This window comes from Ochotona curzoniae, unplaced genomic scaffold (genome assembly GCF_017591425.1).
Source record: "Ochotona curzoniae isolate NIBS_2020 unplaced genomic scaffold, NIBS_Ocur_1.0 contig_3498, whole genome shotgun sequence".
NCBI classification, from domain to species: Eukaryota; Metazoa; Chordata; class Mammalia; order Lagomorpha; family Ochotonidae; genus Ochotona; species Ochotona curzoniae.
Window position 1 is genome coordinate 12,642,489 of NW_024465885.1, and position 24,626 is coordinate 12,667,114.

General features: G+C 41.0%; 1 protein-coding gene across 1 annotated transcript in view; it reads right to left on the bottom strand.

Moving 5' to 3' along the window:
* The window catches only part of ADGRG7 (adhesion G protein-coupled receptor G7), a 64,533-nt gene extending 49,312 nt beyond the window's left edge, over window positions 1–15,221 (bottom strand). The window contains exons 1-4 of the mRNA XM_040980923.1: window positions 15,107–15,221; window positions 6,082–6,195; window positions 4,559–4,663; window positions 1,062–1,174 (exon numbers count right to left, since the gene is read on the bottom strand). Of these exons, the coding sequence (XP_040836857.1) occupies window positions 1,062–1,174; window positions 4,559–4,663; window positions 6,082–6,195; window positions 15,107–15,221 (447 nt within the window). The remainder of the gene's footprint in view (window positions 1–1,061; window positions 1,175–4,558; window positions 4,664–6,081; window positions 6,196–15,106) is intronic.
* Window positions 15,222–24,626: the final 9,405 nt, after the last annotated feature.

Genomic DNA, 24,626 nt, shown 5'->3' on the forward strand with positions numbered 1-24,626 from the left:
CTCAGGGTTCTGGTTTATGAGACTACAATATGAAAATCCTTCCTGTTAGTGCAGCTAAATGCCACCTAAGTGATCGTGGGGTTTTAGGTTTGGCACTAGAGGGCAGCATATTTCAAAATTCAAAGCAGTGTCACATGCTATTCACACAGGGAAGTCACAAAAAGTATGGAATTGAAAAACAAATTGACTGCCAGGACCCTGCACTGTGCATTGCACCTGATGGATGCTTTACAGGTGTTAGCACATGTAAGCACAAAACAACATTGTGAGCCTAGCATCTCCATCCTCACGTAAGGCTCTGGGAAGTTAAGGGACTCAGTGAGAGTTCATAGTGCTTAGAAATAGCAAAGCTGAGAATTGGACATTGGCTGGCAGACTCCAGAATCCACAGTCCTTTCTCCAGCTACTGATCAGCTATGTGATAAGGATGGATAAGCAATTAGTGTTCAGCAAATTATGCTACTAGCTATAATTATCTATAAGAATAACATCCAATTAACAGAGGTTTGAAAAAGATTAAATGGCACATATGCATCATGTCCAGTAAATAAAAGGCCCTACAAAAAGCTATAAATCCTCTTCTTCCCTGGGTTTAGCCTTTGCTAATAACTGCTCCATACATGTGCCTGCAGATACATCCTCAGTCAAAAGAATACAGCCCTGAGACCAGCAGGTGTAGTTCCCTTTCTGAAAGGGTCTTTGATCATAGTTTCCTTTCCACTTTGTTCTGATCTGGTAGACCGTTTTTTAAAAGTCCTCATTTGGTCTCAAATGCCAGAGATCTGCTTCACAACTAAAACTTCACTACTCTACAAAGATAAGGCCATTTATAACATGCTATAGATAGCATGTGTTCAAGTTCACACAGCTGAAATGTCTTTTTTTCCTAAACAGATGTCAACTTTAAAGAAACAAGAATGGTTTCAGTGTTGCTAGTTTTCATCATGTCTGATTTGAGAATGGCAAAAGCACTGATACGACTACCAGATCTCTGAAGAACAAGACTTTGTACCAAGTCAAAACTTATACCAGTTGCTCATCAGATGGACTACACAGCATACCTTCCCCTCCAAGGTTTCCAGATTTTCATCACAATTTCCTACTTTCACATCTTGTAATTCTATCTCTCCATACACAGAGAGACTGCACAGTCGGATTGCCAGTGGACTGCCCGCTTTAAGAAAAAAGAAAAAGAAAAGACAGTGTTTGCAAAGATGATCCTAGTAATTACCAGCACCTGCACCCAGCCATGTTCCTACACAACATGACTCTGCTGTTCCTTCCATCAGGAGGTGGAGTCTAGGGAGAGGCATGGCAGATGAGATACCACTTGGGATTCCTGCATTCAGTTTTGGAGTGTCTGGGTTCATGTCTCAGCTCCTTTGTTTCCATTCTGCTTCTTGCTAATGCACACCCTGGGAGCCAGCAAATGATGCCTCACGTACTTGAGTCCCTCACAACAATATGGGAGACCCCGATAGAGTTTTAGACTCCTGGATTTGACCTAACCAGGCTCCCAGCTGTTGGGAGTGTTTGGAGAACTAACCACTAGATGGATAATCTGTCTGTCTCTCTGACTTTCAAGCAAAAAGAAAACAATATATGCATACATAAATCCTTCACTCTGAATCTAAGCTGGGCTTGTAACCGGCTCTTACCAATGGAATATGGTAGAAATAAATATGCATGTTCCAGAGCCTAGATATTGAGACACTTTGAAATTTCAGCCTTCACCCTTTGGAGTGATGTCGAGGCTTATGGGAGGAAGCAGGAGTGACCTACAAGAGGATCAGAGGTCAGCTGGGAAACTGGAACACACCAGCCAACCAACAGCACCATGTCCCAACAAGAGCATGAGTTCACTAGGGACTTCCCAGCACAACTTAGTTAGCTCAGTCAACTCACAGAGCTATGAGAAATCTGAATTATTGTTTTTTTCTACAGCTGTGAATTAGGGCAGATACCACTTGCTATCTGGTTTTTTGTTGTTTTTTTTTTTTTAACTCTGGAGTTCAAAAACACAGTTGACTACATCCTTCTTTTGATTTCTGCAAGGAAATTTTGCTTTCAATAATTAGGGACAAAATGGATTTGAAACTGGAGTTGACAAAAAAATATTGGGCTAGAAGACCAGAAGCAATATAAAAAATTTTTGCTAGATATTAACTTATATGTGAATCTTTCCTTCTTTATGTCAGTCTGGTTAACATATGAAGGGTAAAACAATTCTGTTGTATGGTAGCACCTTCTGGATATGTGTCTTACTGTCAGTAAACACTTGTTGGCTCTTTGGTTCATTTCACAGGATTATTACCAGAGCCTCTGCTCCTCATGCTCAACCCTTAGTTAACACGTATGTAGCTCCTTTAGAAAAAAATTATTATTGGCACTACAGCTGATCAGAAGCTGAATTTTCTTCAGGGCTAGCTTTGGGTATCTCCTTTTTGGGATAACTAAAAACATAGAAATTATAGAGTTCTCCAACAACATTTAACATGGAAGACCAAGTCCTTCTTTTTAGTGGATGTTGAGAAATTTCTATGTATTTAGTTGAAAGGCAGAGAGATGGAGACAGAGGAAGATCTTCCACCTGCTGGTTCATTCTCCCAAGTGCCTGGCTAGGCCAGGCTGAAACCAAGAGCCAGAAAAACATTTGAAAAGTTCACGTAGGTGGCAGGGACCTAAATACTTGAGTCATCAAGGAATTCGTTAGTGGGAAGGTGGATCAGAAGTCCAGGTGAGTCTCTGACATGGGAAACAAGATTTCCAAATGAGGTCTCAATCAGCAATACCACAAAGCCTGTCCCTGGAGTCACTTTTAATCTATATGGAGCCCCCATCTTTACTCCACGCTTTAATAAACATTTCATATTCCTGTGTGTCTATAATATAAATAGCATATATTTATTTATACAATATATATATATTGTCCTATTTCCATATAGTGTGAATAACATTTATTTAGAAATAAAAAACTTTTCTGTTTATCCACATATAAATAAGCAAATTTTAAGAGGCCAAATGAATCTTCTCCTCATATTACTTACAAATATTTTATTACAACTAGAAAATAATTGAAAAACAGTTGGATCATTTACTACATAAAATTAAGTAATTAGAGGTAACTCTTGGTATACAACTAAAAGCAAAAGCGGCAACATTTGAAATCTGTATGTACCTTTATAGATTTCAGTCTGAAACTCAAGGGTAACTATAATAAACATTTTTGTAATAGTTGCCCAGAAAAGGATAAATAACCAAATGGAAAACAGTGCTCCTCTTACATCAAAGTGTATAATGCATGTCAGCAAATGTGATGATCTTTCCTTGGTCTATCACTGACACGTTTTGTAATCTTAATTCAGCAACAAACTATTCTATTTCTTAGCTTATGTTTGTTTAGATAAGCATTATCTTGAGGTAATTATTATACTTGAGATACATAGAAGTAAAATTAAAACAGCAGGTATTTTGGGTATACATGATGGGTTTGGCAAACACCAGTGTTGCTGAAGCTCCCCTTTAACTCCTAAGGTCTGAATCAAGAGGCTGGAAGGACCTTTGGGAGGGATTGGATCACGAATACCTGAGCTAGCTGGATGTGGGAAGGGCTGGTTTTGATTCTGCAAGTGGAATGCACAACTACATCATCTCTCTCATATAGGAAAGAACAATTCACATAATTTGTTTAGCGTTTAATGGTGCTCTTGGCATACACAAAAAAATGTCTAAATTAAATTATAATTCTTCCTAGCATCATTGCTGACACAGGTTAAATGATCTAGAACTGACTAAAAGTATTCTCAAAGTATCCAGTTCTATAGGAAAGGGGGGATTAGCTACAGGAACATGTATTCAGTAGGAAAATTGGTCAGAGAAAAGTCAGAGCAAACAAGAGACAGGTAAAACATTTAGGAAAAATTACGTGCCTTAATAGACTGTACATATCAGAAAAGGGACCTATGAATTTCTAAAGTTTACTGCCAGAAGATATTACCCAAAGTGGCACTGACATAAAGTAAGCCACCAAATTGCTGGACAGTTTCAGGGAAAATATTAGGACTAGGAATATTATTTGCTCTTGCATTCTTCAAATGCTTCTGTGAAGTAAGATTGCTGTGTTCAGGAAAGTTATATGAAGCTGAAGAATGCTCTAAAATGGATCACAAACTTACAAAGGAGATGGAAGTTTATACCTAAAGACAGAATGGACTATACATCTTTATCCATGAAGAAGCCTCAAGATGTGTGTAATGGGAGTCTCCAATCTAGACTAGTTTTAGAAATCAGGACAAATTATCTAACCAAAAGAGCAAATGCTAAGCTGGTTGAACTCTAAGGCACAAGCATGAATTGGAAAAATAAGCCAATTAAATATGGCTCAGGTTCATAGTAAGGATTTTAGGAAAACAAGGATTAGGTGAGTTATCAACCTAAACTTTAAGTGTTGTCATCAAAATGCCCTTCCACAAAACCTTCCAGGGTTGGAGGAATGATAGATACAGCTTAGCACAGGCATCTCAGTCCTCAACAGAGGAGTGTTTAGAAGAGTACATACCGTTTGAAGTGTTCCTGCCACACGTTTGCAAAGAAGGTCCATACCTGCCTACAGGAATCCTGGCAAAAGTATAACCCATATAGGTACTATTTTCACAGAAATTAGCTGTAATGCAAAGAAAAATATTTCTTGTTATAAATATTTCTAAACTTTAAACCACAGATAAATCAAAGTTCAGAACCTACACAGTATCATTTGAAGGATAACGCAAGACTTTGAGAACTCACTAGTCTGCCCAGAACTTCCATACATCCCATTTTATTTATATTACTCCAATTAGAATAGCTAGTATGTTGAATAATGAGTTCCAATTAAAACATGCATAATATATACTCAAGGAGATACAGGATATGAACATTAACATACTAGCAAAGATAATGCATCAGATTATGTGGAATTAAAAATAAGAATCTATAGTCAGAAAAAGACATGTGAGGATATAGGTCAAAACACAAGGGCCAAAACTGTTGGTGTGCAAGAAATTCTGGCTGATAGCATATGGAAAATGATTGGAGTGGGTTTCCAGGTCTCTAGATTCTAAGCAGGCAGCATAAAATGTGTGGAAGCTCAACTTGGAACAAGAAATTGCTGTAAGCTTTGCTTCTGATTAAAATCAAGCCACCAATTTAATAACAACTATTCAAGAGGAAAAAAAGGAAAAATTTATTTAAGCATTTACTCTGATAGAAAAATACATCTTGTTTCCAAAAATGTTAAAAGTATAGTATCTTTAGGTCTACCACCAGCTGAAAGGAACTCAGGAAGCTGTATTACCAACTGTCTTTGGTTAGATATTGTAGCTGAAGAAATTCTAACTATGAGTCCATAGGGTGTTATGATTTAGACATGGTTTAAGTGTATCCCTCAAGGATTCATGTACTGAAAACATATTCCCCAATGTGAAAACTGGCAAGTAGTGGCACTTCAAGAGGTAGATCCTGGTGTAAGGTGATCATATTATTAAGAACACAATCCTCAGAAGGGCATACTAAGGTTATCACTGGACTCTGGTTAGTTCTCATTAGAGTGAGTTATTATAAAAAGTGTAAATGTGATCTCTGAATCACCCTGGCTTCTGTCTTGGAATTTGACTACATGTTGTCACATGTGATCCCACCATGATGCCTTCCCCAGTGTATAACATAACCAGGAGGCCTTCACCAGAGACCAAATTTACAGGATCTCCCAATCTTGGACTTTCTGCTCTCAGAACCTGTGAACTAAATAAACCTCATTTCTTTTTAAAGTACAAAAGTGCAGGTATTTTTTATACTAACAGAAACTGGACTATACCATAGGGAACTGTGACAGTTGGGAAATAGACAGGTATAATGATTATAGGTAATAACCCTAGAGAAAAGTTTGGCTTTTACTGTGGAGCCAACAGACACTTCTTAAAGCTAGCACCATTATGGCCACTATCTCTACACTCATCCACTGAACATAACAGAAGTCTTGCTGTTTTTGTTAGCAACAGAAGCTTCACGTAAGATTCACAGCTGATATGATCACAAATAACTTACCAATTGTACATCTCCATCCCTTCCACTCTTCTGTACAAACACATCTGCCGTTTTCCCAGGTTCCACCATTCTGGCAAAACTCAGTAGGAACGCTTGAAGGAGGAGCAAGGGATCCTGAAGAAACAATAAGTAACAGTACTGCGTGAACTTTCTAGTTAGTTTCTCCTTTTAGGTCAGCGGGCATTTAATTTCTATATATATATTATTGCTGTTTTGAGTCTCCTTGTGGAGCAATATCCTTTGTACTCTTAATATTTATGAGAACATACTGAAACTCTACACTGTATACATAGTGTTCAGTGGATATTATGGATACCAAAGACACATATTGGAAAGCCATAGCACTTTGACCAGGAAGATTATAATCCCTTGAGACAGAGGAAACTATTGCAGCTAGATAACAGATGGACAAATAGATCAAGTCAATACATAGGATTTTATGTAACAAGAATGCAATGGAGATTCTGTGACCAGAGATCACCTAGCCAGCGCTGACTTTCCAGGAATGGTAGTTGAACTAAATTTTAGAATTAAATCTAGAAAAAAAAAAAAAGAAAAAATGGGTGACCCAAGAATGTAAGATACAAAGTGCAAAAAAATCACAAAAACATGGAAAATTTTTATCTACCCAAGAAGCAGAGAAGCATTTATTAAATAGTTGGTTTCATATGGAACAACCAAGGGCAAAAAGTAAGTCATAAAGGGCTTTTCAGAGCAAGCTGAGATTTCATCTTACAGAACACAGAGAGGTATTAAAACAAGATGGTGGCATACTAAGGGATTAATTCAGGGAGCTACCTTAAGCATCTTAAGGATAAGAGAAAAGAAAGATCAGTTAAGTGACACCAACTACAGCTGTGGCCCTAAGGAACACAAATGTCAATAGATTCAGGAACCATACCCGAGGTAGATTTAGGATCTACCAGCTGAAATCTGTGCTCTCTGGAATGGTCAACAGAGTAAATAGTGACCAAATTAGCTGAACAGCACCATATGGGAGGACGAGTTCAAGTTCCAATAATAATGGAGTGCATTGGCCCATACTAGCCCTCTTGCAGTCAATAATTTTAGATTCTTGACAATTTTTAAAAATGATGATTTGACAGCACTGGACAACAATGAGAAACAGAAGAGAATCCAAGTTCATTTCGTCTTTTCATTAACACTAACACAGTTCCTACGATGAAAACAGCTGAAACTCAAGCAGAAAACAACAGAGTATAATGACGAGTGACTAGAAATTGAAGCAGGACATTCCCACATGAAGACAGCCATGTTGGGAGGCGGCTCAAAGTCCACATATCAATTACCTATCAAGGTAGGGAAGAGAAGAAGCTTGGAAGAAAAGCTAACCAGCACTTCAGTGACATTTATGGAAAATAAACAGTTCAGTGTGCAGTCAGTGGGAGCTCCAGAAGGTAACAGAGAAAGAACAGGACAGATGAAATGTCTGAAGAATTGATGATCAAAATGCCTCAAGCTTGATGAATAACTTTCGCTTGTAGATCCTAAAATCTTGGTAAATCACAAGGAAAAGCACATCTATACACATCATGGTCAACCTGCTGAAATCCCAAGGCAAGAAAATTCTAAAAGCAATCATTATTCAGCTCACATAGTTTTACTGGTGAATTTAAAAAAAAATGCCAGTGTTATGCAAATCCTGTCAGAAAAAAATTGAAAGGGAAAAAACTATTGCTTTCCCAGGCCACAAACAAGGAGCTGGATGGGAGGCGGGGCAGCCAGGACACAAACTGGCACCCATATGGGATCCCAGCTCTTGCAAAGCAAGGACTTTAGCCACTGGGCTGTTGCTCCAGGACCATCCAATGCATCTTCTCAGCCCACTACAGAGTGAAACTAGAGACCAGTACATCTAAATACCCTAGAAAACTTATAAGTTCTTGGAAGCTAAACAATATACTACTGAAGAAACAATGAATTCGAGTGAAAATAAAGAGGAAATTTTAAAATTCCTTGAAGCAAATGAAGACTCAAACACAACATACAAAAATGTATGGGACTCTGCCAAGGCAGTGTTAAGAGGAAATTTTATTGCAATTAGTGCCTACATTAGAAAATAAGAAAAACAGCAGGTAAATGAGCTGAGCACACACCTGAATGACCTAGAAAAACAGCAGCAAAATAATCCCAAGAACAACTGAAAAAAATTCAAAGTCAGAGAGCAAATAATCCAAAGACCAAACAGAACAATATACAAACTCAATGAAACAAAGAGTTGGTTTTTTGAGAAAAGAAACATAACAGACACCCCACTGGCCCTACTGATAAAAAAAAAAAAAAGCAGGAGAAGAGACAAGAATTATAGACTCAAAGATGAAAAAGGGAACATTATATAAGAAATACCATGACCATACAAAGTAATCACAAATTACTACAAGCCAACAAATGCCAACATATAATGAGACTGTCAAGAAATGGATAGATTCGGGCCCGGCGCAGTGGCGCAGTGGTTAAGGTCCTCGCCTTGCACGCCCGGGATCCCATATGGGCACCGGTTCTAATCCCAGCGGCCCCTCTTCCCTTCCAGCTCCCTGCCTGTGGCCCGGGAAAGCAGTTGAGGATGGCCCAAAGCTTTGGGACCCTGCACCTGTGTGGGAGACCCGGAAGAGGCTCCTGGCTTCGGATTGGCATAGTATCGGCCCATTGCGCTCACTTGGGGAGTGAATCATTGGACGGAAGATCTTTCTCTCTGTCTCTCCTCTCTGTATATCCGCCTTTCCAATAAAAAAACAAAATAAATCTTTAAAAAAAAAAGAAATGAATAGATTCATGGACACATACCACCTACCAAAATTGAGTCATGAGGCAACAGAAATCTAAATAAACCTGTAACAGAGACAAAGATCAAATCAGTAAATAAATCCCTCCCAACAAAGAAAAGCCTAGGCCCAGATGGATTCTCTGCTGAATTCTACAAAGCATCCCAAGTAGAATTCATCCCAATTCTTTATAAACTATTCAAAAACAATAGAAAGGGAGGAAATCCTTCCAAATGGTTTCTATGAGGCCAACATTACCTTAATACCAAAACCAGAGAAACAACGAAGAAAGAAAACTATAGACCAATATCCCTGATGAAGCAGATGCTAAAATCTTCAACAAAATACTAGCCAACTGAATGCAACAACACACCAGACATTGGGTCATTCATCTTGACCAAGTGGGATTTATTCCTGCCATGCAAGGGTGATTTAACATAGGCAAATCTGTAAATGTGACACACCACATCAAGAAGTCGAAGAACAAAAATCATCTGACAGTCTCAATAGATGCAGAGAAAACATTTGATCACTTCATGCTAAAAACTTTATGCTGAAAACTCTAAGCAATACAGGCTTAGAAGGAATACTCTGCAACATAATCAAAGTAAATCACAAAAAAACCAATGCCAGCATCATACGGAATTGGGATAGATTGGAAGCCATTAAGCTCTGGAGCTGGACAAGGATGTCCACTACTGCCACTGCTATTTAACATAGTACTGGAAGTGCTCACTAGAGCTGTTAGGCAAGAAAAAAGCATTAAGGAAATTCAAGTTGGAAAAGAGGAAGTCGAACTATTTGTATGCAGATGACATGATTCTGTATATAGGAGAACCAAAATACTCAATAAAGAGACTGCTAAATCTTGTAAGAGAGTTTGGTAAGTTGACAAGGTACAAAATAAATTAATGCCAGCCAATCGCATGTAGTATACAAACTACTCCAGGTCTGAAAAGTAACTGGTCAATCAGCACCTTTTGAAATAACAGAGAAAATACCTGAAATACCTTGGAATAAGCCTAGTTAGGTTTAACTATTTTCCTGTTGATTTTGACTTACAGATTTTCATTTAAGGCAATGCATAGTAACTGTGCAATGGAGACTATCATATAAGATGTGAGTCTTTAAATTTTATATAAATAGAGTAAAATGTGAAGTATATAAATATCTAAAATAAGGCATCAAAAATGTAGAACATACAAATGATTCTTTTTTCTGCATATTCTTTGGATTCATTTATTAATTACTTTGACTTTTTATTATATAAGTGATTTTTAAAGATTTATTTATTTTTATTACAAAATCAGATATACAGAGAGGAGGGAAGACAGAGAGGAAGATCCTCCATCCGATAATTCACTCCCAAAGTGACTGCAATGGCCGGTGCTGCACCAATCCAAAGCAAGGGGCCAGGAACCTCCCCCAGGTCTCCCATGTGGGTGCAAGGTCCCAAAGCTTTGGGCCGTCTTCGACTACTTTCCCAGGCCACAAGCAGGGAGCTGGATGGGAAATGGAGCTGCTGGGATTAGAACTGGTGCCCATATGGTATCCTGACGCAATCAAGGCGAGGACTTTAGCTGCTAGGCCATGGCGCCTAGCCCATAAATGATTCTTAACACTCAACAAAAAACAGTGAAAATTGCAATTAAAAAGTGAGAAACTGAGGTCAGTATTGTGCACAGTGAGTTAAGCAGCTGCTCTTTTGCTTCCCACCCAATTTCCTGCTAACATGCCTGGAAATTCAGTGGGAATATTGCTCAAATGCTTGGACTCCTGTTACCCATGTGGAACATTGAGGCTCCTGGTTTCTGTCTGGTCAATTAGCGAGTGAACCAGCAGGTGGAAGATTCTCTCTCTCTCTCTCTCTCTCCCCATCTGCCTTTCCCTCTATCTTTAAGCATATCTTTTGTTTGGGGAAAAAAACACAATTAAATACCGCATCAAAAAAAGAGATGGCAAATGAATATACAAAACATTCTCAATATTATCTGATATTAGAGATTTATAAATGAAAATAATGGGATAAATACCAGTATATACATATTAGCATACACTATTATATACCCAGATACTGTAATCACAAAATGCTAGTGAGGATGTTACACAAGAATCCTCACTTACTGCTGGTCAGAATGCAAGGTGGTACAACTAGTTTGGAAGAGTTTTGCAGTTTCTTATAAAACCCCCTCTCTGCATGAGATTTTATTCTGAGAGAATAATCCCTTCACTTTCACAGAAATTAGTATTTTTTTGAGAGTATGAGCATGTCAGAAAGCAAGAAGAGAAAAGGGGTAGAAAAGAAGTCCACAGCCTTAGGATTAAGGCTGAAGAACTCAGGAGCTGCAGCAAACCCTAATGTCCACCACCCAGAAAACACTCCCTGGACTTTTCTTTAACCTCCAAGTGTGTGTTATCCTCCAGGAAAAGTCACATGAGTTAAGTCTGACTCTGCCGGAAGTAAGTGAAGTGAAAGCTCAGTCTCTGAACTGCTGCGTGAGAAACAATAAACTCAAGACTTTTCCTGAAAACCCACACTAAACCTTGCACAACAGTTATCAGTGCTATGAAGTCTGGCCTTGGAGTTTGGGAACTTTGTACCTGCTGGAATCTGGGTAGTCTGAGAAACAGTTGTGCCTGATGATAGAAAAAGCGTAATAGTGTGGCTTATATATTTTGAGGTTGAGATGCTGTCTCCTTTACAGGAGTTGAAGAAGCCGTTCCCTCCATTATGATCATGGTCTTCTGTTTACATCAGGCTTAGTTCAAGTTGGAGAGCATCAGGGGAAAAAGAAATACACTAAAACTTAATTACATTTGCATTTTGCTTTCATCATCAGGCATGGTGGGACACCCAAAAGCCTCACTATTTTATTTATATAGAGAGAGAGAGAAAGAAAGAAAGAAAGATATATTTAATATATATTAAATATTAATATATATATAATTGGAACACAAAGCTGCCAGAGATGAAGCAGCTTACCTCTATCTGTTCTGAAAATATGTTGGACAGCAATGGAGCAAATGAAGAAAACTGATATGGCTTTTGTGAACCAAAAATATCTACTCTTCTAAAGTAGTGTCTTTCTTATCAAACACAGAACTGCATTTCTGCATTATTTGGAAGAAAATTAGAAACAATTATGATTATGTTATTTTCCCTTAATATATATATAGGTCATTTCACCTCCAAATATTTAACAACTCCTGGTCCTTGATACAAATTCAATTTTTCTGTCCTTCCAAAAATTCAACTCTGAATATTTAACAACTCCTGGTCCTCGATACAAATTCTGTTTTTCTGTCCCTCCAAAAATTCATCAGTTGAAACCTAAGGTGATGAGGTTGAGAGGTGGGCTTTTAGCAGATGATTACATCATGAGGGTGAAGCTCTCATGAGTGGAACTCTCTCCCTAAGGGGATGAAGAGACCAGAGTTCCTCTCTTCTGCCATACAGGGAAGAAGTAAGATACAGCAAAGAAATAAGTCCTCACCAGACATTGAGTCCGTAAGTGTCTTGACCTCAGACTTCCCAGCTTCCAAAACATTGAGAAATAATTTCCTGTTGTTCATGAAAGATCGAATTTATTGAGCCTAGAATGGTGGCATAACATGGGCATCTCATTTGGGTGCCAGTACAAATTCCAGCTGCTCCACTTCTGATCCAGTCCCTTCTTGTGGCCTGGGGAAGCAGCAGAGGATGACTCAAGTCCTTGGGACACAGCACACATACAGGAGACATGAAAAGAAGCTTTTGGCTTCAAATTGACTCCGCTCCGGCTTTTGAAGCCATTTGGGATGGCAAATGAAAGACTTCTTTGTCTCTACTTACTTTTGTAAAATCTCCCTTTCAAATAAAATTTGTTTGTTAAGAAAAAAAGTAATAGTTATAAGAACTCAAACTGTCCCTCTCACTGCCTTTCCAATAGATAGATAGATTAGATAGATAGATAGATAGATAGATAGATAGATAGATAGATAGATAGATAGATGAAGGTTTGGGTTTTTTTTCCCCAAGACCTAATTTATGATTTTGCATTGTAACAGCCCAAACAGATTAGAACAATTCAGCTTCTGTTTTTCACATGATTATACCATCTTCTTGTTAGCTATGTATTGACAACTCTAATTTGGTTATAATACATAACCCAAATCAATCAAACTAATAAGCTCTATATCCTCTTGGAGTTCTCATTCGAGAACTGTGGAAAATAACAGTGACATAAATAAATAAATGATAAATAAATGAGCAGTGATAAAAGCTATTAAATATTCATGTAGACAAGGAAAATGCAACTCTGAATGGGTAAAAAAAAAAAACAGGGTGGCTGTTTAAACCACCAATATTTAATCTAATACCTAAATCAGCAAAGGACACAACCATGTTATATTCTGAGTGAAGAGTGCTCTTGGTAAAGTGACATCATCAGAGAATAGCTTTGAATCTTTGGCAATTGTGCATCTCATGAACAGCTTAAATATTTCTCTCCCAAGAAACTAAGATATCTTATTCCTCTCTCTCTGTCTGTCTCTGTCTCCGCGCCCCCACAACTAGGCATTCCAAATAAATTTTTAAAAATAGATTTTATGAATTAATAAATAAAATTTAAAACCATTTAGTCTCTAAATCCATATCAAGAGACTGAAGTGAGAACATTAGGCAATTACATGAGGTTTGGTGGAGCAGGGGAGAGCAGGATAGACTGAACAGGAGTAGCTGAAGGAAGTAAAGTAGCCCGGAACAGAATGTACTTGCTAAAATTACTGAACAAAACGTACAAGGGTCAACAGCAAAAGCAAATGGTACTGGTCTTTTCTTTCTTTCTTTCTTTCTTTCTTTCTTTCTTTCTTTCTTTCTTTCTTTTTTTAATGATTATTATAATCGTCTCCTTTTCCACTGAGTTTATTTAAAAACTGAGGGAAAACTTTTCTAAAAGATCCAATTGGAAAAACTTAAAGAAAGGCTTCTTTCCTAAGGGGCTTGTGTATTTCTGCTGGTGAAAAAGGGACCTTAGCCACCAACTCTTCTTCCTTAAAGTAAAAAACACAAGCATATGTTTGGAATTTATATTAAGCACCTCTCCAATAAACTTTCAACTAATATGCCCTGCCCTCTTCCTGATGTGGTTTCTATACTTTGGTCGCTATTTGTATTTTATAAGTAGATGTCACATGAGGAAAGCAAAGGAAAAATGAGGAATAGACTTCATAAATAAGATCCCTTAAATGAGACCTCACAAACCTAGCCTCCTTCAGAGGGTAAAGCTCTAGTTCACATCTTTTTAAAATGTCATTAAGCTATTTTCGCAAACCTTTAACAAAAAGAATCACATTTTTTCCTGAGTTTAAATTGTATTATTTTGGTTCTGATGCATATTCTGCTTTACTAGATACTATTGATATGAGCTCTCTAAATATCGCTATTCAGGCGAAAGGAAAAAGGTCAGACCGTTTCCCAACTACCACCCAAGCAGCAATCAATGGATCTAGCTCCCTTGTCCTTGGCAGTGGCTGTCTGCTGCCACAACCTTGTGCACCTCTCAGCTACCCTGACCTTCTACCCCCACGATCATATACCCAGAGGATGGGCACCTGTCCTGTAGCCTCTGACTGGCATGCCTTACCTTTTATCCACTCAGCTTTTACAGAAATGGTTTTCTACAAAAGGGCAGGTTAGCACACCCACCTGGGATCCCTCTGTGAAGAATGTCTGCAACGTAAGGGAACCAGCATTGGGATTTTTTTAAAGTTTCTGTTACGAGCTCTCCAGATCTTTCTTATTCATTATTGTTGATCACACAGCTGCCCCTTTTTTGTTTGCCTTTCCTACATCAGCTCTGGTACAAAACAGGAAGCAAAATAATTTTTTTAATCACTAGGAGTCAAAAATCATTGTTTAAGAATTTAATTTTCAAATAATTTTCTACAACTGAAAGGTGGGGGGATTTGTAGGAAAAGCAAAAAAAAATTTATTTGCAACTGTAGCATAATATGGCTAAGCTTCTTGTTTTGAAATGCAGTTTTAGTCTGCACATTTGAATGTGTGTGCAGAATAGGTAACTATTTACCTTTCTTGAATTTGCTAAACAGGCCCAAACATGTGTTCCTAACATTTTATTATTATTGCTCTGCTGCCAGTTCAGAGTTAAAAGAGCAAACATCTTATTCTTCCCCATTCACATGCAGACATGCATTCCATGCCTTCTTCCTCCCTGGGAATAATTGTAGCAGGAAGACATTACCTTCTTGGATCCTGATCACGACCCTCCAGATGGCCAGGCCCAGAAGAACAGTCACCAGCAAGGAGAACACAAGGACCACCAGGAGCCTGAGGTTGAAGGCACGGCAGGAAACCATAGTGAAGCCACTCTTTGTGAAACACAGTATCGCTTCTCCGTAAGCCAACAAGTTGAATCAGAAACCACTGTAACACATGAAAGCCATCCTTCTTCTCAATACTCTGTCACACACAGTAAGGCAGGCGTCCCCCTTCTTTGGGATTTTTGAGGTTGATCCTGCAGGCTGAGGTTCAAATCACTTGATAGCAGGGGCCTGGTCTGCTTGCAATGTCCTCATGCTTTCCCGAAAGAGAAAAGAGGTGAATTGGCATTGAGGGAAAAGGAAGATAATATAGGGCAATAAACAAGGGGAGGGGCCTATCAATAGGGTCAAAGGGTGAGCAATGTGCAGCCAAGCAACAGAGAGAAGTAAGGGAACAAAAAGGAAGAAACCAGAGTGAGGAACAGGGAAGAGCAGGTCCTGGTGGTCCTGGTGGTCGTCTGTGGCACATTCTCTGTTTTTTTTTTTCTCTAGAGGAAGAGGCTGAGATAGAGCAGCAGGTGTTTCAGGTCCCATAACTACTTTCTTGGGGATATCCATTAGGCTGCCTGAGAGAGGATAAGCAGCCACAGCCATGTGTCATTCTGGTGCTTAATTTTCTTTAAGGAGCTTGAATTTTGACAGCTGTGGTTGTTGGAAAAGCCTATGGGCATAGGTGAATTTTGAAAAGCACTAAATCTCAGTGTTAGAATCCAACTGTTACAAACCAAATTGCAGTCCCCAAAACTCAGTGGTCAGAGATCCTAACCCCCAGTGTAACTGAAAGGGACCAGCTTTGGGGATAAGATCATTATAGACACAGTCAAGCTAAAATGAAACCCTGAGCAGGGGCCCTCCTCTCGCTTGACTGCTGTCCTTGTAAGTAGAGGAAATCTGAGCACAAGCATGCCGAGGGGAAATGAAGAGACCAGGAAGAAGGCTGGTGTATCCATCAGCTTTTCAACCTCCAAATGAAAATACCTGAGTCAAACGACTTACAAAGAGAAGAAATTTCTTTAGCTCACAGTTCTGGAAGCTCCAAGCTCAACCAGCATAGTGCAGGCTCAGTGAGGGCCACTCAGTAGACTGCATCACGTCATGGCACAGAGGGCAAGAGTTAGAGCACATGCAGGAGCAGTGACTGGTGAACATTTGGAACCAGAGAGGGGTATGGGTGAGGCTAGCCTCACCAGAGGGTTTATAGCAACCTCTGGGTAGAGTTTGAGGGACCCCAGGAAATGAGGTCTATTTCCCAGAGGCATGACCACTAAGACCTGGACCTCTTAAAGTTTCTCCCACCTTCCAATACTGCTGCCGGCTACTGGAACCACACCTTCACTCATACAGACCTTAGGAGGGACACATAATTAAACCATAACCAACCCATAGGACAGCCTCAGGGTCTTCAGAGGGAACTAGTCCCTTTTGGACTTCTGCACTATGATAGATACTTCGGTCCTTTATACTGCCAAGTTTGTTGCACGGTCTCATCACAAGCTACACAGCAAAGTTTAAGTCAAAGGCGGGCTTAATGTATGACAATGGTCTAATAAGATTTAGAGTTGAAAATTTGCTATCATTGAGACTAACATTGAAGCACAGGGAGTTAAACCACCCCCTGCCATGCCACCATCCCATTTCAGAGTGCCAGTTTTAGTCCTAGCTGGTCCATTCAATCCAGTTCCCTCTAAAGTGCCTTGGAAAGCTGCAGAAGTTGGCTCAAGTGCCCTGGGCGATGTTGGAGACCCAGATGGAGTTCCAGGTTACTGACTTCAACCTGGTCTTACCTTGGCCATTTGAGGCCAATTTAGGTTATTTGGGGGAACCAATCAGTTAATTAAAGATCTCTGTCTCTGTTTTTGTAATTCTTTCTCTCTCTCTCTCTCTCTCTCTCTCTCTCTCTCTCTCTCTCTCTCTCTCTCCCTCTCTCTCTCTCCCTCTCTCTCTCCCTTTCAAATAGATGAAATAAAATTTTTAGAGAAAAGGAAAATTTCCTGTTATATAGTATGTCACAGGCACCATAACATTTCCGTTTGTGGTATTCCTGGTGTCAACAAACCTGCCTGGTTAACATAACGCTACAATTATGTATACCATAATCCCTGATCATGACCATAAATGATTGTTACTGGTTTAAGAGTTTTTCATACTTCTGTCACTATTTCAGAGTATACTCCTTCTACTGACTAAGCCAAGTATTGCTGGGAAATAGATATGTGATGCCAGCAGCAACTTCACATTTCTCATAATGACTCCACCCCTTGGTTACATCGTTTCCATTGTGTTGGAATTAATCGTGGTTCTAGGAGTAGGACCCTATATCTACCCTATAAATGCCATATCACCTACATGTGGAGACAACTCTACCATGTAGAGCACACTTTGTGGTGTTCACACAATAGTGAAATCATCTAACTATGCTTTTCTCAGGATGTTTCCCCAGGGTAAGTGGCACAGGATTGTCATAGCAACCCCTGGGAAGCCCACAGTCTCACTGCTAACCAAGGTTTCTCTGGAGCTGCAGTTCTGGGGCTCCTGCTCAGGGTACCAACCTTTCCCTATCCTCTATGACAAGAAGGAAGAATGCACATTCTTCTCTGCTCTGGTGGGGAGAGCAGGTGTGATGGCCTCCGCTGGCTGTGCCCTTCATCCAACCAGCCCATAATGAGCACCATCAGTGCGCCAAGACTGGTACAGGACATGGAGAGGGTCTTCAAAGTTCCCTACAAGACTTGCAGCAAATACGAAAATGAAGGATAATCACATTTAATTATTACAACATTATAGTCCATTTATTCCTTCAGGAGAGTCCGAGAGAGAGAGAAAGAGAGAGATCTTTATTTCACTGGTTCACTCCACAAATGGTTGCAACAAGCAGGGCTGGACCAGGCTGAAGCAAGGAGCCAAGAACTCAGTCTGGGTATCCCAGATGGAAGCAGAGACCCAAGCATTTGAGTCATTTTCTATTGCCCTGCTAGGCACATTAGCTGGGCGCTGCATCAGAAGTAGAACAAATCCTGTTAAGAATAGCTAAATTCTAAAACACAGAGAATAACAAATTTTAGCAAAGATATGGAGAAAGGAAAACACTTATATCCTGTTGGGAGTATACATTAATGCAGCTACTGTGGAAGACAGTATAAAAATTTCTTTTTAAAGCTAGAAAGAGACTTGTCATAGGATGCACCATTCCCACTACTGGGTGTATACCCCAAAAATAGGAACATGTTGTATCAGAGAAATACCTGCACCATAATGTTTATAGCAGAACTGCTCACAATAGCCAAACTTTAGAATCAACCAGGTGTTCTTCACCAGATGAATGAATAAAGAACATTATTATGATTATTTGTAATCATTATTATTATTCAACTATTTAAGAAAAGAATGAAATCCTACCATTTGGATCCAAATGGATGCAACTGATAGAAATTAGGTTGAGCGAAATAAGCCAGGTACAGAAAGACAAATTTCTCATGTGCTTCCCTTTATGTGGAAGTTAAAAAATGTTTTTAAGAAAAATAAATCATCGCTTCTTGGCCTTTTGGCTAAGATCAAATGTAGAAAAAAAAATCAAAAAAACAGAAATACCTATGCATATCAGTATTGCCGCGAACATAATTTTGAAAAGTTTTGTTTTACACCTTTCTTAAACCAATGGTTAAGAATGTTGTATACAGGGCCAGGTACAATAGCCTAGTGGCAAAATACTTGCTTTGTGGACCCAGTGTGATAGCCTAGTAGCTAAAGTCCTCACCTTGAACATGCCAGGATCCCATATGGGCTCCAGTTCTAATTCTAGCGGCCCCACTTCCCATTCAGCTCCCTGCTTATAACCTCAGAAAGCACAGGAGGATGCCCCAAAGCCTTGGGACCCTGCACCTGCATGGGAGACCCAGAAGAAACTCCTGGTTCCTGGCTCCTGACTCAGCTCCAGCCGTTGTGGCTGCTTGGGGAGGGAACCAACAAATGGAAGATCTTCCTCTCTGTCTCTCCTCTCTGTCTCTACTCCTTTCTCTGTATATCTGCCTTTCTAATAAAAATAAATAAATCTTTAAAAAATATATACTCACCTTGACCACACCGGGATCCCATATGGGTGTCAGTTCTAGTTCTGGATGTTCTACTTCCCACCCAACTTCCTGAAAATGTTAGAGAGGACGGCCCAAAGCCTTGGGACCCTGCACCCGCATGGGGGACACCAGAGACATTCCTGGCTCCTGGCTTTGGATTGGATCAGATCAGCTTGGCAGAGTCCGTAAACAGAAACTGAATGGAAGAATGGACAGTTCACCCATATGTGTATACATATGATGGAGCAGCCAGGATTCAAATTAGCACTCATATGGGATGCCAAAGTCGCAAGCCCCACCCCTTTAGGATATTAAGCAAGGTTTTACAAAACAGGTTTTACAAAATAAGTTTTGTATTCAAGCTCCAGTAGCTACATGTTTTTCCCAGGTCTCCATAACACTCACTTCATGAAAGGGCAGTTCTTGGGGCACAAATATAACATGATTACTTTACCCCGCCCAGGAGTCTCAGAAAGACTTGAAGTATGGATGAAAGAAGCTGGAGGCAGCCCTGTAGAAGCACAAAGCAAATGAAGGCAAGCCTGTCATGTCATTTACTATGATCAAACATACCTATCTCTGATATGTCCACATGTGTATACCCAGATGTCAAAGGACATTCTGAAAATTCTTCTTGGAAATCCCGGGGATCTACTTTGCATTTTATGCTCTTTTGTGGTTTAAAGTTTTAGCCTTGTGTATTTGTGTTTGTAAGTATTATAATAACAAATATGTATTATTTTTCAGTAGCAGGAGCACCCACAATCTGTAGGATCTTCAAAGATTTCATGGAAGATGTGTGTTACGAAAAAAACTGTGGATGGATTTCAAAAAATTTAACTCCATTTTTATATAATAAAATAAAAACTATTTTTTCAGTAACAGGAACTTACCTTAACTGATAAACCCAAACAAAGGAGTCATGGTTACTCTACACCCACAATCTGTGGGCTTTTCCTTATCACACAACTAAGAAAAGTGTGTTGATGAATTTTTAGATGGCACAAAGTTTAACAGTGTCTTAGGGTTTTTCCTCTGCTTGGGCATCTCTGTCTTTTAAAAACCTCATTATTTACTTATTTGAAAGATACAGTCATCACAGGTGGGGAAGGTGAGATCTTCCATCTGCTGGTTTCCTCTCCAAGTAGCCACAGTGGCCAGGGCTAAGCCAGGCTGAGCACAGAGGCCTGCAGCTTCATCTGGGTCTCCCCTGTGAGTGGCAAGGGCCCAAGGACTCGGGCTGCCTTTTACTGTCTTCCCAGGCACATAGAAGGAAACTGGAGTGGATATTGAGCAGGCAGAACTTGAACCAGTGCTCACATGAGACGCCAACATCGTGGGTAGCAGCTTAACTGGATGCACCCCAACGCCAGGATTTCTTAGAGACTTCAGCAAGCTCACATGCACCTCGCAGTGCCAGCTCCAAGATTATTTGACCACAAAATTCTCTTCTTCAGGATTTCCTGGAGAGACTGCTCATTGCAGGACTCTCAGAAACTGTCCTGCTGGGGCCTGCACTGGGACGTATCAGGTGAAGTTGCCACCTATGGCACCAGCATCCCTCGTGGGCACCAGTTAGTTTTGACTGCTCAACTTCCCAGTTCAGCTCCCTGCTAATGTGCCTTCAAAAGCAGCATAAGATGGTCCAAGGGCTTGGGCCCTTGCACCCACGTGGGAGACCCAAAAGCTCCTGGCTTCTTCACTTCAGATTGGCTCAACTTTGGCCATAATGACCACTTGGGAAGTGAATCAATGGAGGGAATCTCTCTCTCTCTCTCTCTCTCTCTCTCTCTCTCTCTCTCTCTCACACACACACACACACACAAATTTATTATAATTTTATTTGAAAAGCAGTTATACCTAGAAAAAGGGACAGAAAGAAAGATCTTCTATCCACTGGTTTAGTCCTTAAATGAGTATAACGGCCAGAACTGAGCCAATCTAAAGCCAGGAGCTTCTTCCAGGTCTCCCACATGAGTACAGAGGCACAAGCACATGAACAGTCCTCTGCTGCTTTCTCAGGCCATACACAGGTGGAAGCAGAGGAGCTGGGACACAAACTAGCACCCGTATAGAAAACTGGCATTGCAGGCAGAAGATTAATGTGCTATGCCACTACCCCAGCTCTCCTCTCTCTGTCTTTCCTTTTTTCTCTGTAACTCTGATTTTCAAGTAAAATATAAATATTTAAACTTAAAAAAAATTAACATTGTTTACACAGTTGAAAGGGATGCATGCCCGTGCAGGACTCTGATTAGGGTAGGGAGCATCAGGTATAGAGGAAGGTGGGTGGGACAAAAATGTTTCAGTTTTTCTTTTTACTCTGTGTCCACGGAAGAGAAAGGGGGAGAGGCTGCTCCTTGCTGTTAGACTACATCAGCATCCAGGAACGGGGAACTGCCATTTGATGACTCGCTAGAAACCCTCTTATGGGGAAGAATGTTCCCAGGGTGTTACTTGAGTGGTTTTGATAGTTCTGAGACTTTGTCAGCTTATTGATTGGAATTGAGAAAACCTTTCCTAGGTCTTTTGGCTGGCCAAGTCCACTTTAGTGCATCCACTGACCCAAGCACGTGTTGCAAAGTTTGACGAGGAGAATTGTCCAACTTGTTCTGCTTTCCATTCTCCGATAAGGAAATCCCCCGCTTGCCTAGATGAGCTGGCTGGCATGTCCTTTGTGTGTACCTGAGCACGGTATCCAATAACACTTGTGCTGCAAGATCTGACCACACATTGTGTGGTTCTTCTCTGTGGCCAGGATCTGAGTATAGTGCTCTTGTTGGGGAAATCCCCCAAAAAACCATGCCTGGGGTGATCTCAGACTTGACTCTTGTGTGCCCCAGTCAGTGCAGGGTCAGGTTTGGCCTGTCACCTGCATTAAATAGCGCATGTACTGCTGTTTGCAACTTGGTCATTTCTGCCTCAACCACGTATCTCAGAAGAACCTATGGATGCCAAGGCCCAGCCCAGCCAGCCCGCCACAGACACGGTGCTCACACATACCAGTGGGTGCCATGGTCCTACTCAGAGTGACCCTTAATAATCTCTACTAGCTCCCTACTACTCAGCCCAGGTTTTTGAGTGTACTGGTATGTGCTGCAGCCTGGCCCGATCCAGCCCACATCCCATCTGACTCTTGTGCACACCCATGAGTACAGTGGCTTGGGCAGCCTGAGCCATCCCCAAATTCAGCCCTCAAGTATGTTGACAGGTGTTGCCACCCTGTCCAGCCTGGCCAGCACCTAAACCCAGTTTTCGTGCTCACCAGCGCAGTGTATAAGGGCAGTGCTCATAGTTCCCCTACCTGACATTCTCCCAGCCCTGGATCTTTAAAGGGTGTGTGTGTGTGTGTGTGTGTGTGTGTGTGTGTGTGTGTGTGTGTGTGTGTAAAATAAAATACACATATTATATATAAATGAATATATATATATATATTTCCATTGGAAAGGCAAGTCTACAGAGAGAAGAAGGACAGAAAAATCTTCCATCCACTGGTTCACTTCCCAAATGACAACACTGGCTTGGAGCTAAGCCAATCTGTAGCTAGGCGTCAGGAGCTTCTTCTGGGTCTCCCGTGCAGATGCAGGGTCCCAAGGCTTTGGGCCGTCCTTCTGTGCTTTCCGAGACTACAAGCAGGGAACTGTATGGGAAGCAGAAGCAACTGGGACATGAACCGATACCCATATAGGATCCCTGCACTTGGAATGGGAGGTCCACTCCCAGCTCCAGATCTTGCGTGTGTCATTGGATGTTGCCCCCCAGACTTACATGACCAATCACTGTCCTGGCACTCACCAGTGAGTACTGCAGCCTAGCCTAACTGGCTGGCACCCATTCTGGCTCTCACTAATGGGTACTTCAGCCTAACCCAGCCTGGCCTGTCCCCAGACCCAGCCCACACAAGTGCTGAGGGGAGCTATAACCATGCCATCTTGCCAAACCCCAGGCCAGGCTCTTGTGTTCCACAATGGGAGCTACAGCCCACTAAAGGAGTTCCCCAAGTTCCCCTACAAGGCCTACTCCCAGCCCTAGATCTCAACAAGCTTCTTGGTGCCATGGCCTTGCTTGGAATGGTCTGCCCTCAGTGCTAGTCCTTGCATGTCAACATTGGCAGGTGCTTCAGCCTGGCCCCACCAGGTCTCCTCCATGCCCCAGCTCCCACAAATGTCAGGTGCGTTTTGTGGTCCAGCCTGACTTGGCTCATCACCACCTCCAACTCTCCACACAAACCAGCAGGTGCTGCAATCCCACCGAGGTGAGCCCACAAGTCCCCTATAGAATCTGTCTCCAGATCCAGTTCTCCCATGGTTCTCTATTCTGGCGGGCACTGTGGCCAGCCTGATGTGGCCCACTGCCTGCTCCAACACTCATGAGTAGTTACTATAGCCTAATCAGGCCAGGGATGTCCCCGAGCCCCAGTTTTTGCTTGTACTAGTGGTAAATGCAGGCAGTGGCATTTAGCCCATTGCATGTCTTCCTTGTGGACAACTGCCTTGGCCTGCCCAGAAATACCCTCGGGTTTCCCCCTCTAAACTACTCCATTTCAGCTTCCTTGCCTACCTGCAATCTCAGTGGCCTGGTCTGAGGACGAGCTCCCCCCCCCCCCAAATAATTCATCCCCTATCAAACATGCCCTCAGCTGCTCCCACTCCTTATGCTCCCAGATCCCCCTCTCTGGGGGAATATGCAGCCCCCTCACCTCAGGGCCAGGGTGGCATGCCCCAACCTGGCATTGCCTGAACTCACCACTAATCAAACAAACAAACAAAATCCAAGAAATTCTGCTGGCATGCTGGTATAGCTAACATGAATTTAGTATTAACCAGGCCCAGAGTACCTGACTTTCCAATGAAATAAATAAATAAATTCTTTTTGAGAAAGAAAGAAGAAAGAAAGAAAGGAGGAAGGGAGAAAGAAGAAGAAAAGGAGGGAAGGAGAAAAGAAGGAAGGAAGAAAAGAAAGAAGGAAGAAAAGAAGGAAACAAACAAAAAACAAAAATCATATATTCTATTGGCTCTAGTTCTCTGAATAATTAACACAGGGGCCTTTTTGCAGTAAGCACTTTGCATGTGCCAAGTCAGGAAAGCCCATGATGCCCAGACTGTTGAGTGATGGTTTATGGTGATGCCCACGGACACTGGAGGAGTCTATAAAGTGGTTAGGGAGAAGATTTAAAGTATAACAGGTGCAACAGCCACCAGCTGACAAATGATTCACAAGTGTAAAAACCACCTACTTGAGAAATGTTGACATGACAAAAACTGATTGAGGAAACTGGCCACAAAGTGGAGCCATAAAATGGTATCAAGTGTATAACCAAACCAGTTTCACAACGAAGATAAAGTATTTTATGGTTGGCAATAAACGTGGG